Genomic DNA, 19,345 nt, shown 5'->3' with positions numbered 1-19,345 from the left:
TAGTATATTAATGCTATTTTAAAACAAAAGGAAAAAAGAGATATCTAAAGGTCACTTAGCGTTATTTTCTTTTTCTTTTTTTTCTTGGTTATTGTGTGTGTATAGGACAACTTCCTTACATCTATGAGGCATGTAAAAATGAGCTCAGTATATTTCTGTCTGTTTATATTGCTTACCTTTTCGTATACTTTGTAATTGTACATGGTGAATTGTAAGCTAAGAGAGAGCCTGGTAGCCGGCGAAAGAGAGAGAGCCAAGCTGGGGCGCTCGGTGATGGTCGGAAGCGTCCACCTTCCACTCCTCTCTGTTTTGTCCTTGTATGTATTTCCATTTATTCGTTTCTTTTTTTTTTCCTTTTTTTTTTTTTCTTAGCAAGTACTTTCAAAGAACTCTGTACATTTTAACATGGAACAAAAATAAATTATGTTGAGCCATTTCACTTATTGTATTTCTTGAAAAATCTCTAAAGTAATATGTTTTTTTAGTGCTGTCAAACGATTAATCACATCCAAAATAAGTTTATGTAATATGTGTGTGTGTGCTGTGTATATATACACGCACATACAGAATATATTTTGAAAATATTTACATGTATATATTTATATTTGTATAATTTATATATAAATATATTTAATATAGAAATATAACATGCATGTGTGTGTATTTTATATGTACATAATAAATATACACAGTACACATTATGTAAACAAACTTTTATTTTGGATTAATTGTTTGACGGCACTAATGTTTTTAAATGAATTATCTCTTTTACACCGTGTGCATAATTATTAAGCACGTTGATATTCTGATTTTATATATATATATATATATATATATATATATATATTTTTTTTTTTTTTTTTTTTTTTTTTTCCCAAGCACATTTGACCAATTCCAAACCACATCAATCTTAACTACTATCGATTTTGTGTTTAATCATTTATAAGTGATATATAATTGTCTATGAAGGCTGGAAGTGAAAAACTCCTTATATTCAGGCTTCCTTTCACTGATAAAATGAGCCAAAAAAGAGGTTTAACTCAGACTGAGAAATATTCAAAGCTAATGCAATACAGAAATTGCAAAGTTAAGACATGACCATTGGACAGCAAAATGCTCACTGGGTCAGAAAAGACAGGTTCACTGCAAAAGAATTAAGAACTGATGTGAAGAATTAGGTGTAAAACCATCAGGAAACATTTAGTTTCCAGCGCCACCATTTTCCAGAATTGCAACTTTTCTGGAGTCTCCAGAAGATAAAATGTATCCTCCAGAATCTGGCGGTAAGTTTTAGGAGCTCATTTTAGTCAATCCTGCAAGACAGACTTTTCAGGACAGGACATGCAATAAAAATATCAACGTGCCTAATAATTATGGACACGGTGTATAATTCATTCCACTCTATCAAAGCCGGTGCATGGACAGGACATCTGTTTTAAACTGAACATGACCTTCGCTTTAACTGGAAAGACTGTTTCTAGAGATTTGATCAACTTTTAATTGTATAGATGCTACTAAACTTGGCCCCGTGAGCTTCCGTCAGATCGTGTGATTTGTTCACATTTTGAAAACTGCTCCTAATGTAGTCTTGAGTCTTGTAAATGAGTAAAAACTGATTCATTACACCCCCCATCATTTTTATTATTTTTAAAGATCCTAAACATTCTATCAGCAAATCTCTTGTTAAAAAGTTGTTGCATTGTGTCACCTGCAGCTCTGCACATTGTAATATGCTGTGAAATAGCTTTTGCATTTAAAAACAAACAGGGTTGAATGTTTACAGTTTACATGTACAGTTTACAGTAGTGTATTAGAAATACATCATTTTGTGCTGATTTTTCTACAGATATCCAGTTTAATAATACTTTGTTATTGGATACAATTGTTGCAACCATGTTTTAGATATTAACTGAAAAGTTCATATTAAATTACATTAATTGTTGATAAATTTTAATTCTAATCTCAATGTATGTCCCATTTATCATACTGTACTGTATAATGCTGTGATGCTTAAATGCAAAAGTCATTTTATTTCTAGTGTTTTTTTTTTATTCATTCATATTTTGACGGTATAGTATATAATTGTTTGTCAATCATTGGTTATCTTAATACTTAATGGTATCGGACAGATTTTTAATGGGAGAATCTCTAAAATGTACATTATTTTATAACATCGCAGCATAACCTGGGGACACAATTTCAAGTCTTTTGAATAAAATGTCTAATACTGGAATCAGATTTCTTACAGTAAATCAAAGTTTTCTCTATAGACTGAGAACAAATACCAAATGCAATCTTTTGTTTCCAGATAATGCATGGAAACAAAATATAACGCGGATAGCAACCGGATAAAAATGCATCTTTGCGGAGACCAAAATGTTTTTTGTTGATGTGCAAAGAAAATGCTTGTAATAAGTTAGTATCAGCTTTTTTAGTTATTTTTTAATTAAGTTTATTATGGCATTTTTAACCTGAATTCACATCGTCAGAGGACAAGCTACCTTGAGCCAATAAAACAACGCTGTGCAGTGACGTGTATTGGCCGCTGTCCAATCAACTTCGAGAATAATAGTCCACTCGCTTCCGCACTATATACCAATTAAATATGGAGTGGGCGGGGTCAGCGTGCTAGACGTAGCCTGCCATTGGTTAGAGCGAGTGTCAATCATACATTTTCTCGTCACAAAATAACGGAGAAGGAAGCGACATTTCTGCTTGTGTCTAATTAAAGAATCCTGGGAAGTGGCAGAAAAAATATCCAGAGATTGTAAGTATTAATTTACATCTACAATGCAAGCATTCACACCCAAAAGAAAAAGAAAAGACGAGTGAAAACGCGAATGAATGAAGCCTTTTAATCCGTAGCTTGTCACAAGACAGTCCTGTGATGCGAGAGAAGGGAGGAGGAAACATTGACACGATGAAGATGATGAAGATGAAGATGTGATCCTGCTAAAACCAAACGCTTTCATCCCTTTTAAAAAGCTATTGTTCTCTCCGGTAACCGGATAGGGATGTAGAATAACAAATGAACTATCGGCCTATCGGTTACCGTGAGGATGCTGACAGGTTCAGATCTGCGTTAATAATCTAGTTTAGTCGCGTTTTCTTACTTTGTCTTCCAGCTGCCAAGATGATCCACAGCCTGTTCCTGGTGAACGCGTCGGGGGACATCTTTCTGGAGAAGCACTGGAAGAGCGTGGTCAGCCGATCCGTCTGCGATTACTTTTTCGAGGCTCTGGAACGAGCCACGGAACCGGAGAACGTTCCTCCGGTGATCCCGACCCCGCATCACTACCTCATTAACGTGCTCCGACACCGCATCTACTTCGTGGCCGTCATTCAGAGCGAAGTGCCTCCGCTGTTTGTCATCGAGTTCCTGCATCGTGTGGTCGACACGTTTCAGGTTTGATGCGTTTCTGATGAAGGGAACACCGTTTGCTTTTATATTATTTACCGTAGTGGATAAAAAGTAAAGTGGCTGTATCATGGTAAATAGTGCGTTACTTGGAAAAGTTTTTGGAAAGTACGGTTTTTAATGGTTTTTTTTTTTTAAAGTAGTCTTTTCTGCTCACCAAGCTTGCATTTATTTGATCCAAAGTACAGCAAAACTTTGAAATATTTTTACTATTTAGAATAACTGCTTTCTATTTGAATATATTTTAAAATGTAATTTATTTCTGTGATCAAAGCTGTATTTTCAGCATCATTACTCCAGTCTTCAGCGTCACATGATCCTTCAGAAATCATTCTAATTTGCTGCTCAACAAACATTATTATCAATATTTAAAACGGTTGTGTACATTTTTTATTTTTTTTAAGATTCTGTGATGAATAGAAAGATCCAAAGATCAGCATTTATCTGAAATAAAAAGCTTTTGTAACATTATACGCTACAATACCATTTCATTGAAGTCTTTTGACTTTTTTATTTTTTGGGGGAAAGAAATTATAGAAACTAATACTTTTATTTAGCAAAGATGCTTTAACTTGGTCAAAAGTTATTATAAAAACATTTATTATGTCACAGAAGACTTCTATTTCAGATAAATGCTGTCATTCACCAAAGAAACCTGAAAAAATATGAATTCAGCTATTTTTCTACAATAATAATAATAAATCTCTTTTTGAGCAGCAAATCGGAATATTATAATGATTTCTGAAGGATCATGTGACTAGAGTAATGATGCTAATTCAGCTTTGATCACAGAAATAAATGACATTTTAAAATGTATTCAAATAGAAAGCAGTTATTTTAAATGGTAAAAAATATTTCAAAATGTTACTGTTTTTTGCTGTACTTTGGATCAAATAAATGCCGGCTTGGTGAGCAGAAGAAAATCTTACTGTTCAAAAACATTTGACTGGTAGTGTATATTAACCTATAGTTTGAAGTTAAAGATATTAATATTAATAAGGTGAGTCTGAGATGTTTATTTGACATTGATTTCACATTTCTTGTTTGTATGAAGGCTAAATACAAATAGAAGGTGAACATTAATTTATTTGTGCCATTTTTGTTTTTCTAAAGTATTATATAGTTTTATAGGAAGAGGTTTTTATAGAGTTGGCAAATTAATATTTCATAAGTTTGTAGATGCAGACATGTTGTGGGTGTTCTTGGCATTTTTTTTTTTTTTTTTTTTTTTTATGGGCCTTTTTAAATAGTGTTCATATTGATATTGGAATTATACCGTATCGCCCGAAATTAAGAAATATCGTGATATAAATTTTGGCCATATCGTCCAGCCCTACCATGAACAAAAAAGGTACTGTGGTGATACTAGTATATAACACACACTGTATGCATATTCATATTCATAGACCATGTCAAATATCATGTTATTAATGTTGCATTCAGTGTAACATCATAGTATTTTTTTTAAGGACTTTTGTAACAGATTTAAGATAATTAAAGGAAGTGATATAAAGTTTAGCTGCTGTAATATCAAATCCATAGTATGTGCATGGTACTCAAAGGTACTTCTTATATGAGCTTATTACCGAATTTAATATAAAGCATTATCTCAAAGTGCTACCGTTTCAAAGCATTATTTCTGACAATGTTTCTCCCTTCAGGACTATTTCGGGGTTTGCACCGAGGCAGCTATTAAAGACAATGTTGTGGTGGTCTATGAGCTGCTGGAGGAGATGCTGGATAACGGCTTCCCTCTGGCCACCGAATCAAACATCCTAAAAGAGCTCATCAAACCTCCTACCATCCTGCGCACCGTGGTCAACACCATCACAGGTACTCCGTTTTAGCTTGTGCTTTATTAAATATCTGTCAGCTTTTGAATGCATAACACTTTATTCTGTTTCTTATCTGTGCACAGGAAGCACTAATGTTGGCGAGCAGCTTCCTACAGGTCAGCTGTCTGTGGTTCCGTGGCGGCGCACAGGTGTCAAATACACCAACAATGAAGCTTATTTTGACGTGGTGGAAGAAATCGATGCTATCATTGATAAATCAGGTAGGTCATCTTCTTATATCTCATAATAGTTTACAGATCCAATTGTAAAATGCAGATGTCTTTGCCTCAAATCGCTCACCTGTGAGTCAGTAAATCATTCTTAAATCTTTATATGTATATTTTCCTGCTAAGGTTCCACTATCACAGCAGAGATTCAGGGAGTGATAGACGCCTGTGTGAAACTCACAGGAATGCCTGATCTCACCTTGTCATTTATGGTAAATCTGGACATCTTTTCTAAATAAAAGCTTGTTTTGTTGAATTTTTTTTTTCTTTTTCCCTCATTTTTATTAGTTTTTTTTCAACCTAAGTTCTTGTTTTTCCATGTTTTTATATATATATATATATATATGAACCTATTTTATTTCAGTTAGTTGCCAAGACAACAATTTTAGTTTTTTAGGTACGAAAACTACAAAAATTAAAATAAATAAAAAATGTAATATAATAAGATATAATTAAATATTTAAAAAATGAAAAAGCATGCAACAAAAATACTAACATTTTAATGTAAACTGAAAATAGCTAAAAAGCTCATTCACAATATGAATATTATAATAGCATGTAATACTAAAATAACACTGATTTGCAGGCCTACAGCTGGTCATGTGATCTGAACAAGATACTTCAATGCTTGGTGCACTCATATGTCAGACATTTTTAATTTGACATTTTTACATTTATGCATTTAGCAGAATTTGCGTTTATACAATGAGGGACAAATTGCCAATTGCTCTTTGAAGTTCAAGCTTGTAATATATTCTGTGTTACTGTATACTACTAACCCATTTTATTCCTGCATCTTTGATTCTGTAGAACCCTCGACTCCTGGACGATGTCAGCTTCCACCCCTGTGTCCGGTTCAAGCGTTGGGAGGCCGAGCGAATCCTGTCCTTCATCCCACCAGACGGCAACTTCCGCCTCCTGTCCTACCACGTCAGCTCCCAGAAGTGAGGACTTCTGATGCATCTTGAGACAAAACAATGGCACTGACATATTTTAAGATCAGTCGGTGCAAGTGTCTTTGTTGAAACAGCTCAGACTTGCATTTTAGTCTGGGACTAGGCCTAAACCTTGTTTGTGAAACCGGGGGGAAATGTAACGTATTGCTTTGATTTCAAAGCTGAATTTTCCAGTCTTCAGTGTCACATGATCCTTCAGAAATCATTCTAATATGCTGATTTCTGATTATTATCGATGTTGAAAACAGTTGGGCTGCTTCATATTTTTGTGCAAAAATTTTTTTTTTGTCTTCACTGTCACTCTTGATGAATTTGATGCATCCTTGATCCAAAAAAAAGCATTAATTTATTTAAGGAATCATACTGACCCTAAACTCTTGCACGTCAGTGTACATACCATTGCTTGTTATTTTGCAATGCAGTGTAGAGTTAGACCTGTGATTGCTGTGTTCCTCAGCCTGGTGGCCATCCCGGTGTACGTGAAGCACAACATCAGCTTCAGAGAGGGCAGTTCTCAGGGGCGTTTTGAGCTCACCCTCGGCCCGAAGCAGACTATGGGTAAAGCGGTGGAATCAGTCCTGGTGAGCAGTCAGCTGCCCCGCGGCGTCCTCAACGCCAACCTCAACGCCTCACAGGGCACCTACACTTTTGACCCGGTCACCAAGGTAAACATTATTTACCTTGTGTTCTGTGTTTATGGTTCTGATGTTTAACTGACAGGGTTTCCTACACAGTTTGGAAAAGTATGGAAAAATATTTGGTAGTTTTCTATAATAGAAAATTAAGAATTTAATGAAAATGTCTGTTTCTCAGCCACCATTGAGGATGCATTAAATTGGATAGTATTCAAAGTCCTTGATATTAGAGATACTACCTTAAGTAACGCCAGATTGAGCAAATAGATCTCTATGAATTCATGTGCATCCATGCTTTCATTTTCTACATGGTAAGAAGGCAGTGACGCACGACGGAAATAGGTTCTAGTATTTATAAAACTAGAAATTGTAGTGTGCAAGCACACAAACGCATGTGAATAGTTTCCATGTGCATGCAGAAGTCTGTGTCGTTGTTTTTGTTGTTCACACCAAGAACGATGGCTATAAAGGTAACTAGAGGCTTTAGCATCTTTTAAAAGTCAGTGTTGTCAATAGTGATATTTTTCCGCTTGCGTTTTATTTTTACTTGTGAAGCTGGGAAGTTCTCTGCGATCAAGTGGTGATAATTAGTTCAGTGATGACAAAAGTTAAATGCATAAATAGCAGGTCATAATAATTTTCCAGAAATGGGCTCGTTTTTTTTCTGCCTTTTAATTGCAACACAGCAAAACAAAATGTGAGCGTTTAACTGGTGGTAGCTGCATGCTAATGTTGCGCTGGATTGTTATTTGCAGCTTTTGTCTTGGGATGTGGGCAAGATAAACCCCCAGAAACTGCCCAGTTTAAAAGGAACTATGAGTCTCCAGGCTGGAGCGTCCAAACCTGATGAAAACCCAACAATCAACATCCAGTTCAAGATTCAGCAGCTGGCCATCTCAGGTACCGTCCATCAGTGGTTTCTCGACTGATTTCGCTTCGGACGTTACATGGGACATAACGTGGTGACCCAACACATTACTAAAATTGTTTACCAACAGAAATCACTTCTGAAAGCATTTCAGCCCAGCTTATCGTATTCAAACAGCACCAGTTAAGGATTACACGTTTAAAAAAAAAAAAAAAAAAGGCTTTCAGTTCAAATTTAATTGCGGATGTTTTGTGTATTACTTAATTATGCAACGTAGAATTTGCCACATAGGATATGAAATGTTTTGCATTCAAATATATAATTAGTCTATTCAAATAGCACATTTGTTTCAGGCACCCTGGAGATTTTCTTCTGTTAAAATAAATGTGAACAGACAAATTTTCACAGCTGACCTTCAGTCAGTAAATTGTTTCTTTAATCGCCCACAGGGAATGTAATAAAGCACAATTCTGCATATGAATTAGCAATTGAAAACATTTATGACAATTGCATTATGTGGCCAGGAGATGGAGCCGTTCTGATGCGGAAACGGATGGTTTGAGCAGCCGTGCGAGTAGCATGGAGCAATGCTGGCTCAGGTTGACTGGTTATTGATTTAGTGCTTTCGCAGTCACAGCCTTTCCCCAAAGTCTCTCTTGTGCCAAATACACACCTGTTTTGCAACTGACGTGTTTGCTTTCCGCTTTCTCGCCCAACAGGTCTGAAAGTAAATAGGTTGGACATGTATGGCGAGAAGTACAAACCTTTCAAAGGCATCAAATACATGACCAAGGCCGGCAAATTTCAAGTCCGAACCTAGACGACCTCGCTGCTCTTGCATTCTGTAATTAATTCGATTGGTTTACGGCAAAATGGGGACGAAGAAAAGAGAGGGAACAAGTTTGAGTAAATACATCTCCTTTTGGAATGCACTTCAGGACCAATTCAGGAACATGCACGATAAGACATCTGACTTCCAGAGAGATTATGTTGTTATTAACACTATCAAAATGTGCTTCTACAGGTCCGCCCAAGTTAAAGGGACAGTAACTACATAATCCTGTTTTATTGCGTCCATGTTATTTGCAGCTTCTCTGGATTACGGTTGCTCTCCTTACTTGATTTCTTATTGCCAGTTTCAGAACCCTCTCCTTCACACTGTATCTTGACATTTTCTTTATGAGATTGAGCTGCGCTGTTATGTATTGATCTGTGCTCTCCTCCTCTGAGAAGCGAGGCGACTCATTTCTGCATTGCAGAACGATAATCTTATATTACCATTACAGACTGACTTCGGCCTCCGTCCCCAATGATTGTGTGCAAAGTAAACCAAATTCTTCAAATGGTCAAACACTGAACTTTTATCTTTGTTTACTGTGGTATTATGACAGTATACATCTTTTGTTTGAATTGTTATTGAAATGTGTTTCTTATGCTATTTATTGCCTGTCTGGCCATAAGCAAATGATTTAAAGCATAACTGACCACAACAATCCATGGTGATGCTTGATTGTTCAGCCTCTCTTGTTTAACCCTGAATGCAACATGCATTTAAAAATGATGGATTTGATACACGGTACTTTTGAAGTGCAGATTTAGAGATTTGATTATGGATACTGATTGAAATATACACTGAGTAGGAAATATGTGAATTTTGTTTTTAGCTTATGTTGATGTTGTTTTCTTTCCTCCATACTGTTTTTCAGATAAATACAACTGTTTACAATGCTATGAAATAATAATAATAATAAAAAAATACACAAAATGTCCCATGTTTGGCAGCATGCTTCTTTAAAACCAGGGGAACTGCAGAAACACTGATTAAAATGTGTATTATGTTAATATCTGGAAATTGACTCGTCACCATGTGGTGAGGATGGTTTGGCAACGTGACCTACCTTTTTGAGATTAGAAGAAAACCGTTAACGTTGCTTCCCTTAAATTCTGCCCAAATGACATCTTGTCACCGCGATGACGCAATTTTAACCCCCTCGGTCCACGGCACCCTCTGAACTCCATTCCGCGACTTACTTCAGTCTCTCGCCGCCTCTCCTTCCTCCTCTTCATCGTCTTTTAACTCTAAAACTTCCCTAGAGTACACAGACGAGACACAGAGGAAAGTTAAAGGGTCTGTCCCATAATGAAATAGCAACTTTTTTTCTTCTCGTGTAATTCGCCATGTCATGTCTTCTTGACTGCTTGGCAGTTTTTAACCAGTGCAGCAAAATAACTTTCCATGCTTCTCTCATTTGCACTGCATCTTAAGCTAAAACATAATGACGTTTTAGTCATGTGGAACTTGCATGTACTGTTTTTAAGTAACCGTCGTTTAAATCTAAATGGGATTTGACAAGACGCACAAAGAACGTGTCCATCGCTTGGTAAGTCCTTATCGCATATTATTTCTTATGACTTGGAAACTTTTTCTGTTTGAAATAAAAAAGGGTATAAAACTGCAGTTTTACAGGAATGAAATTTGTGTATTGCCCTGTGTAAGTTTTTGTATGCCTAATGAGGTGATTAGCGCAATACACATCGATTACTGATAAGTTGTTCCACTGTATTATGCGATGATAATGATAAGAGCCATCAATGTTACAACACCGGAACAGCCGTTGTTACAATGTATTGCACGCGTCAGAAATGTAACATTCTATTTGCTCGTTGTGTTACATTCTGTTTCTTTGTGAGAATTCGCGCCCCGGGTGTTGTTTTCTTTATGCAGAGGGGGGCCTTGCTGATGTGTCGTTTCTCTCACCCTTCCAAGGAAAACTGTCACTTGTTTGTCAACATAAATCGGAAAAGCTAACGCAGGCGTGTACGTGCCGCAGTTTAAGCGATCATCGCCGATTTTTACACCTTTTCCTCAGCTCTCCATTTTTGCCGCCAGTTAAAGCGCCGGCTGAGTGAGGAGCCACGTGCTCAAGTCTCAGAGCGCGTGCGAAACACTTGACTGGATTGGTTTTTATATGTGAGCCATTTAACAATAATGCAGGATTCCTTGGTCATCAACGGCACTGTATTATTACTTTTCGTTTGTCCCTTCTAATAGGGTTCAGACTGATTTATTAGCTCTTTGCTACTCAGACTAGGCTACTTGTCATTCAAAAGATCGGTCACTACTAGCAAATTAACCCTTAAATTTTGCTTTAACGCGGGGTGAGTTATAAAGCACTTATAAACTAGCTAAAGGAGTGAAGTTACTATGTTACCACCACCCTCCTGTGACAGTACACGTTAGTTATAAAAATATGCAAGATATGCAGGACAAAAACAATTCCACATGTAAGTATAATTTCACGTCTGTCTAATTTGTTTAACTCTATAATCTCCAATCAAGCTTTCATGTACAAATTAAAAAGCTTGACTGACCTGGCAGGGAGGGTTGTAGCAAGTAGTAGTTTTTCTGCTGGACTCACAAAACACTGCACAACCCTTAGAAAAATTAACCATGGTTTTACTATAGGAAAAGTGCAGTAATCATGTATGTTTTTTTTGTTTGTTGTTGTTGTAATTTTACACAATTTTACACGGGTTAGGGACACTTTTTAGGCTATAGCATATGTAAATTATGTTAGCAGATGAACATAGAAATATGAAAGTTTAAGAGAGCGAAAAACACCGAACTAATCCGCTCACTCAAGCACTTACTTTCTGCTTATGCAAGCATTGCCATATCTTGTGCAGCTGTCATATATGCATTAAAGAAAACAATCAGCCTACTCTTTATATAGCACTTGAAACTATAACTGGGAAAACACCCAATAAGGTTATTTTGCTCATACTTATAAACAAGTCCTGTAGACTAGACTGTAAAACTTATGTTAATATTAAAAGTCATACTCGACATGCCTTAGAGAGCAAAGAGGACTGGGCTACTTCCAGTGTGTGTGTGTGTGTGTGTGTGTGTGTTTTGAGCGATGCTACGATCTTAATCTACCGTATTAATTACTCTGCAGCAGCCTATGTGAGAATTAATAATCTATCGAAGCATGAAGCGAGGCACCGAGGGAATTCCTCATTAAAGCGCTATTATCTCCACAAATACTTTACAGAATAAATAATGCGTCATTGCGAAACACAACTTTTCGTTAACGACTCCTCACGTATCTTAACCACGCAATGCCTCAGCAACAATACACAATGCGTGCGCTGCGTGACCCGTAGTTACCGTTAAAACATTTGAGTTTATTGACGGTCCCCGAGCGCCGAACAAAGAGCGTCGAGCGAAAGTCCTGCATTGACTCATAGCAGACAAACAAAGAGCTATGGAGAGAAATGGAGAGCTGTCTCATGGGGATTCGCCATTCTAACACAGCATTTACTCACATTTCGCACGTAGTTCCTATCGTCATTCAGTACCTTTGTGTCTTGTCTGGGGTTTCTTTACCTTTGCTCGTAATTGTAAGAGATTGTACAATGATCATGAGATGTCAGGCTGGTCTTGTCAATGTCTTTTGACTTATGACCTTTGACTGACAGACAGACGGACAGATAGATAACTTATAGATGGATATACATATTTATAGATGCATAGAGATTGATTGAATTATTATATTATAACATATATCGTGGTAATGTTAACAAAAACCTGTAATGGGCTCTTATGTTTGATTGTAATAAATAATTTACTCTATATGCATATGCACACACACACACACACACACACACACAACTAATGTGTATAAACACAACTAATTTTGCTTTATTTAGCTGCAGTGTAGTTAATTTGACCAAAACTGAAATATATCCTAAACCTGACCTTTTTCTCCCCACACAGTCCCCGATCTGCCTTCACTGGCAATGACCAGAACTGGTTTCTGTCTGTGTCCAAATGACATCAGTTCTGTGTAACGGAGAGATGCTCTCCATCACCTGCGGCCGTGTTCCTAAGGTACCTGCACCTGCAGGTGAATGACGTCATGCCCAGAACTATCTCCTTAAAATAAGGAGTTCCTCTTGTGCCTTTTAAGACCCTTTCCAGACGTTCCTCCCTGTGGCCCTAACTCAGCACACACACTTTATGGACTGGTCTGTGCTGTGCTGTAAAGAACCTTATTTTTTACCTTGTATTTTTAAACCGTTAGCGGCCACTTTTACCGCTCTCTTGTCCCGTAAGAGAGCGGGACCCTCGGTATGCACAAGCTGAGGGGAGGCCCTGACCCTCCCGTCCAGGACATATATGAATTCTCTCTGGACGAGGAGGACCCTAAAGTTTTCCTCGGGGCCAGGAGCGCAAGGGTGGTGTCTCCTGCGGCCGACTACATCAGGTCCGAGCATGAGCAAGCCGGCATGTTCTCCTTGCCGCAGATGGAGGTGGACCAGGAACCGATGGAGGCTGTGGTTCCTCTTAAAAAGAAGAGAAAGAGATGCGGCGTATGTGGGCCTTGTATGAAGAAGGAGAACTGCGGTACCTGCAGCAACTGCCTAAACCGGAAGATCGGACACCAGATCTGCAAACTGAGAAAGTGTGACGAGCTGAAGAGGAGGAAGAGCCCATGGGAGGTAAAGATACTGCACTTCTGTTTTTGTACATAAAAGCATATTATATAGACCTAGCTATTAGTGCTGGGCAACGATTAATCGCGATTAATTGCATCCAAAACAAATGGTTTTGTTTATATAATGTGTGTGTACTGTGTATATTTATTATGTGTATATATAAAGACACAGACATACAGTATATATATTTGCATGTATATATTTATATTCATGTAATTTATATTATATATATAAATATTTTTCATTTACAAACATAACATTTTTCTGAAATATATACATGCATGTGTGTGTATTTTATATATACATAAAATAAATAAATAAATAAATATAAAAAAAAAAAAAAAATATATATATATATATATATATATATATACACACACACACACACACACACACACACACACACAGTACACACATATGTGACCCTGCAGCACAAAAGCAGTCATAAGCAGCACAGGTATATTTGTAGCAATAGCCAACAATACATTGTATGGGTCAAAATTATCCATTTTTCTTTTATGCCAAAAATCATTAGGATATTAAGTAAAGGTCATGCTCCATGAATGTATTTTAATATGCATTGCCAAGGACTTAATTTGGACCACTTTAAATGCGATTTTTCTCAATATTTAGATTTTTTTTTTGCACCCTCGGATTCCAGATTTTCAAATAGTTGTATTTCAGCCAAATATTGTCCAACATCAATGGGAAGCTTATTTATTCAGCTTTCAGATGATGTATAAATCTCAATTTCCAAAAATTGACCCTTATGACTGGTTTTGTGCTCCAGGGTCACACATATTATGTACACAAAAACTTTTATTTTGGATGCAATTAATTGCGGTTAATCCTGCGATTGGCCAGCACTAACATCTATGCATGTTGTCTGCTGGTGATTTTTAGAGGATTTAACACTAAAGGCTGGGCTACAGTCATTAGTTCCTGTTTACTAGCTGTTATTGGTCCTCCTAGATGCATTCCTCACCTGTCTTGTCTTGACACGTCTCCTTTCCATCCTTCCATGCTTGCCTAGATTGTAATGACCTGAAAATATGGCCAGTTTCTTAGAGTCTCAAATAAGAATCGTCTCTTACTCTTTTTATATAAATAACATTTATCTCGATTGCGAACCTTTTAATGTAGTCCTTTCAAGTACAAGACACTCACTGCATTCATTTCCATATATGCTATTCAATATTTTATTTGCTAACACCATTTCATTTGTTGACATTAGATAACTAACCCAAGGCTTAAGCCTAGTCCCAGACTAAAATGTAAGTCTGAGCTGTTTCAATGTGAAGAAACTTGCACTGACTGATCTTAAAATATATCAGTAAAAAATAACTTAAATGTCCTAATTGAACTATAGCCTAATCCTGGCTTAGTCTAAGCCCCGTCTGTGAAACCAGGCCTAAATTAGTTAACCTGAACTAACTATGAAAAATACTTCTAAAGGACTTATTATTACAAAAATCAAAAGTTGTATCCGTTATTGTTATTTAATGATACTGAACAGTTATTTAATTAGTGTGATATTTTGTTTTGTTACTCTACATGTTATATCATGAGATGTTTACTGGGAGTTAGTGGTGTATTACACTATACATCGCTTGCATTAAGAGGCTTTGACTCTGTTGTGGTAACTGCTGGCTGTTTGTGTGTTAAGGAGCATGTTTGTGTTTGCACATGGCTCTGAGAGGTTAGTTAAGGTATGAAAATCAGCCCAATGAGACTGAAGAGCATTGAAGAATTGCTCAGCTGCCCACAGCAAAGCTCCCTCTCAACAGCTTAGCAAAATGAGCCTCTCTTTGTTTTATTGTTTATAGTGTGCTTTTTTTAAGAAGCAGCTGCCGTAGTGTGTCTTTTTTTCCACCAGTGATCACATACGACAGTGGCTGATCATACTAAAGCTGGCTACACATTTTCATGTGTTTTGTTCCTTTTCTTTTTTCTCTTTTTTTCAAAGAGCAGCTGTCCGTAAGGCTGTTATTCTGACAAATAAATCAAGACATTTTCTGCAGCAAATTTACCAACTCTATTTTTTACTTTTATTTTTTTAAGAAAAGATGAGTGTTTGTTTGCCCATGTCGATATCGTTGCCATGACATCAGGTTGTTGTGGGTGGTTGCCAGGTTGTTGGTTTGTATTTGCTAAGATGTTATGAGTGGTTTTTGGCCAAAAAATTTTTAGTTGCTAAGGTTTTCTGTGAGGTTGCTAGGTTGATGTTTACTGGCCTTTTTACTCAGTATTTTTGACTTGTTTCTCATTACAAATATCTAAACATTCTTAAATCAAGATACATTTACTTAAGAAGTAAAATGACTGTTATGCCTGTTAAATATTTAGTCCTATTTTCTAAAATATCTACCAAAATGAAGTGAGTTTATACTTATAACAAGATATCTGTCAGTGCAGTATAAGAAAAATAAACTTAATTCAAAGGAAGTAATCCTTATAAATGATCCTAATAATCCTTGTCCCACTGACAGATCATTTTCTTGTTTTAAGCATAAATCTCACTTGATTGATACATTTTTCAGAAAATAAGACTTGTATCTTGATTTAAGAATTTTTTAGATATTTATAATGGAAAACAAACATTTTTCAGAAAACAAGACTTGTATCTTGAGAATGTTTAGATATTTATAATGAAAAACAAGACAAAAATACTAAGAAAATCTTTTTTTATCTAATTTTTATTTTTTTGCAGTGTAGCTTATCCCTATGGAAGCCCGTTTCCACCACTGAATAAAAAAATTCAAAAAGTTTATTGCGACTTTTTATCTCACAATTCTGACTTCTTTTCCCTCATAATTGCATGATATAAACTTGCAATTGCGAGTTAAAAAGTCATAATTCTGAATTCTGAGAAATAAAGTCAGAATTGCGTGATACAAACTGACTTCTTTCCTCAGAATTGTTAGATATAAACTCGCAATTCTGAGAACATATCAGTCTTTTTTCCCCCTCAAAACTGGACTTTAACTCAGAATTGCGAGTTTATAAAAAAATAAATAAAAAAAGAGTCAGAATTGTGAAATAAAAAGTCGCAATAACCTTTTTTAAATGTTTTATTCAGTGGCGGAAACGGGCTTCCATATATCCCAGATCAAGTCTCTGCTTTAATAAGTATGTTTTTGATGCATGTTTGATTATTTGCAAAGACAAAGAAATGTAATTTCTCTTAATTAAATAAAAATAGCACAGCTCTCCTCAACAAGCCGCATAATTTCAGGGATTATTAATGTCTGAAGCACAAACAGTGTGAGTTATGCACAGATGTTTAATACTTATGGGATTGTGCAAACAGAATGTTGCCAATGAAGCACCACTAATAATGTGACTGGTTTTATTAAATAATCTATTTATCTTAAAGTGTTTAGGATCTTTTTGCCTGTCTTTTGAGGCTCACATGGGTTCCAGGTGTGTGTATATGTGTGTTTGAGCAGGTTTAGAGTCTCCGCGCGGAGAATTCCTTTTGCTTACTTTATATACTCTGCTCTTTGACCTTTGACCATTAGAGGCGTGGGGGCTGACCTGTGGCCAAATAGAAGAGGAAGGAGATCGGGGGAGGGAGAGCGCGAGAGAGAGAGAAAAAAGAGAACCAGAAAGAGGAGATGAGAAGTACTGAAAGCAAAAGAGAAACGGTGGAAAGGTAAAGGAGAAATGCAGATAAACAGGAAATGCTGAAAGCACAAAGGACAGGGAGGACAATTGAAGGAAAGGTATCCAAGTCTTTGTGTGGGAAATGGACAGAAAACAACAATACTTCCTCTCTCTTACACTCCCGTCTCATCTTCCCTCAACCTAATTATTGACCATGCAATTCAAGGCATGGTATGCAAGACTTCTGCTTACATTTTAGCAGGAAAAAGCATTGGTAGCTAAGTAGACATGGATGTTTGACCACTCCGGATACTGAAAATTCATTTTGGTAGCTTCATTTCACACCAAAGCATGATCAATTCCTCAATTCCATCATGACAGATGATTTTGTTTTATAGACAGTAAGGTGTTCCTGTAGATTTTCCATGAGCATATGGAAAATGTTTTTAAAGTAGTCTCTTATGCTGACAAAGGCTGCATTTATTTGTTAAAAGAATACTGTAAAACAGTAAAATAAGTTAAAATAAGTTTTCTATATGGTAACACTTAAAGCCTTTATGTATAATTCATTATAAATGGTTATTAAATGCTAGAGTGCATTATAATAATTATTAATAATGTGCGTTGTAATACATTATATCTTGTCGTTAATAATTATAACCAAATTTAAAATGCATAGTGTAACAATGAATTGAATGTATTAACTGTGGTTACAATTATTCATGATATTGTACAATGCATTATAAGGTGCATTACAAGACATAATTAATGTATTATAACTACTTTAATAATGTAATATACATAGGCTTTAAGTAAAGTGTTACCGAATATTTTTTAAAACGAATTTTATTTCTGTGACGCAAAGCTGAATTTTCATGTTTCATGATCCTTCAGAAATCATTCGGATTAAATATGCGGATTAAATACTTAAGAAACAATGTTGAAAAGGTTGTGCTGCTTTAGTTATTTGGTGGAAAACTATATATATTTCTCAGGATTATTTGATTACTAGTTCAAAAGAACTTCATTTATTGAAACAAATCTTTTATAGCATTATGAATGTGTTTACTGTCACTTCTGAAAATTCTTAGTTGTAAACTGTTGAAATCGACGCAGAGTATTCAGAGCGCATGAAGTCATGCTGGAAGCAGAGCGAAAATATGTGGAAATGTTTAACTTGTGTACACTTTTGTATGCAAGCATCGCTATTAATATTGCGCGCACACATCATTTTAACTAAATCATAACCCTAAGTAGTCTATTCGCCTTTAACATGTAACTGGTCCCTTATTGCATTTGCCACAAACACCACTATGTGCTAAAATTACCTCAACTGATGACGTAACCTTGTTATCACCTTGTTGATAAAACTAGTGAAAAAAAAAAACATATTGAAGGAGGCATCCGTGGTTGTATCTAAAGAGCAGAATATCAGAGACTTAGACTCTTTTGACTTGAAGAAGAAGGCAGCTTGCAACCATCCAGAACACCCCAGCATTATGGTGGCCAACTTTGAGAGGAAATGCAAGTAGTACTTGCCTGTACAATTTCAAAACAAATAGTAGTAGTATGGCTGTCAACAATATCAGTTTCATCAGTCAGACTTTTTTTTACTTGTCAAAGGCATTTTTTAAAAGACTGGTTTGCTGTTTTTGTTTACTAGCTAAGATCAGACAAAGGATCAGGTGGATTAGATTTAAATGGGGGCTGTGTGTGTGTGTTTGTCAGGGTCACCCATCCCCCCTTTCCCTCCTCATCACTTCACTGAGCACATGAAGGAGACCGGCTCCAAAATCTACCCATGCAAGTCTCACATGTGCAGCAAAACGTTAATTAATACACCCCTGAATACTGAGAAACCCAGTAGTATTCACTCAGACTAACCCAAATCCAGATTCACAGAGCATTTTGACTTGGCATGTGTGCACAAACACCTATTCTGAGCACTTGTGTATTTGAGATTGAAATTGGAAAGATATTATCTTTGGAGAGCTGGAACAACAAGCCTCGCTGTGCTACAGTGTCCGTACTGGCCATATTTCATTGAGCTGACCTCTGCACTATACCACCGGCTGACTTCACTATTGCCTGGCAACCAAATCACATTATAGCCTTCTCCACCAATCAGAGTTTTGCTCTGAGTCAGAATGAAAGCAGACCCAGCGTGCATGACAGGTAGCAGCACTCAATAATGCTAATAAACCCCAACCAGTCACTGAACGGGAATAATTACTGTAGCTGCTGGTTGTCTTTGTGTTAGGAAGATGAGCAACATTAAGCGGTTTGGAGCTAAATTTG

General features: G+C 36.4%; 2 protein-coding genes across 5 annotated transcripts in view; both read left to right on the top strand.

Annotated features, from left to right (window-relative positions):
- Positions 1–2,638: 2,638 nt before the first annotated feature.
- Positions 2,639–9,706, top strand: ap3m2 (adaptor related protein complex 3 subunit mu 2). Of its 3 annotated transcripts, none has more exons than XM_058774920.1 (9): positions 2,639–2,767; positions 2,866–3,406; positions 5,080–5,251; positions 5,337–5,474; positions 5,607–5,692; positions 6,291–6,424; positions 6,894–7,101; positions 7,827–7,971; positions 8,659–9,706. In XM_058774920.1, the coding sequence occupies exons 2-9, from the start codon at positions 3,134–3,136 to the stop codon at positions 8,757–8,759; spliced, it is 1,257 nt and encodes a 418-aa protein (XP_058630903.1). In that variant the 5' UTR covers positions 2,639–2,767; positions 2,866–3,133; the 3' UTR covers positions 8,760–9,706. The 3 variants fall into 3 exon arrangements, with proteins under 3 accessions (XP_058630903.1, XP_058630902.1, XP_058630904.1); XM_058774919.1 differs by having other exon boundaries at positions 2,642–2,767; positions 3,126–3,406; XM_058774921.1 differs by having other exon boundaries at positions 2,667–2,767; positions 3,100–3,406.
- Positions 9,707–10,032: 326 nt separating this feature from the next.
- The window catches only part of tet3 (tet methylcytosine dioxygenase 3), a 52,514-nt gene continuing 43,201 nt past the window's right edge, over positions 10,033–19,345 (top strand). The window contains exons 1-2 of one of the 2 annotated variants that reach the window (XM_058774913.1): positions 10,033–10,320; positions 12,720–13,444. In XM_058774913.1, coding sequence (XP_058630896.1) covers positions 13,076–13,444 — 369 coding nt within the window. In that variant the 5' untranslated portion in view covers positions 10,033–10,320; positions 12,720–13,075. The remainder of the gene's footprint in view (positions 10,321–12,719; positions 13,445–19,345) is intronic. The other variant, XM_058774915.1, reaches the window with a different exon arrangement.

Source organism: Onychostoma macrolepis, chromosome 05 (assembly GCF_012432095.1).
Source record: "Onychostoma macrolepis isolate SWU-2019 chromosome 05, ASM1243209v1, whole genome shotgun sequence".
Taxonomy (NCBI): Eukaryota; Metazoa; Chordata; class Actinopteri; order Cypriniformes; family Cyprinidae; genus Onychostoma; species Onychostoma macrolepis.
Note: the sequence above shows the minus strand (reverse complement) of the source record. Positions and strands in the feature narration are given on the sequence as shown.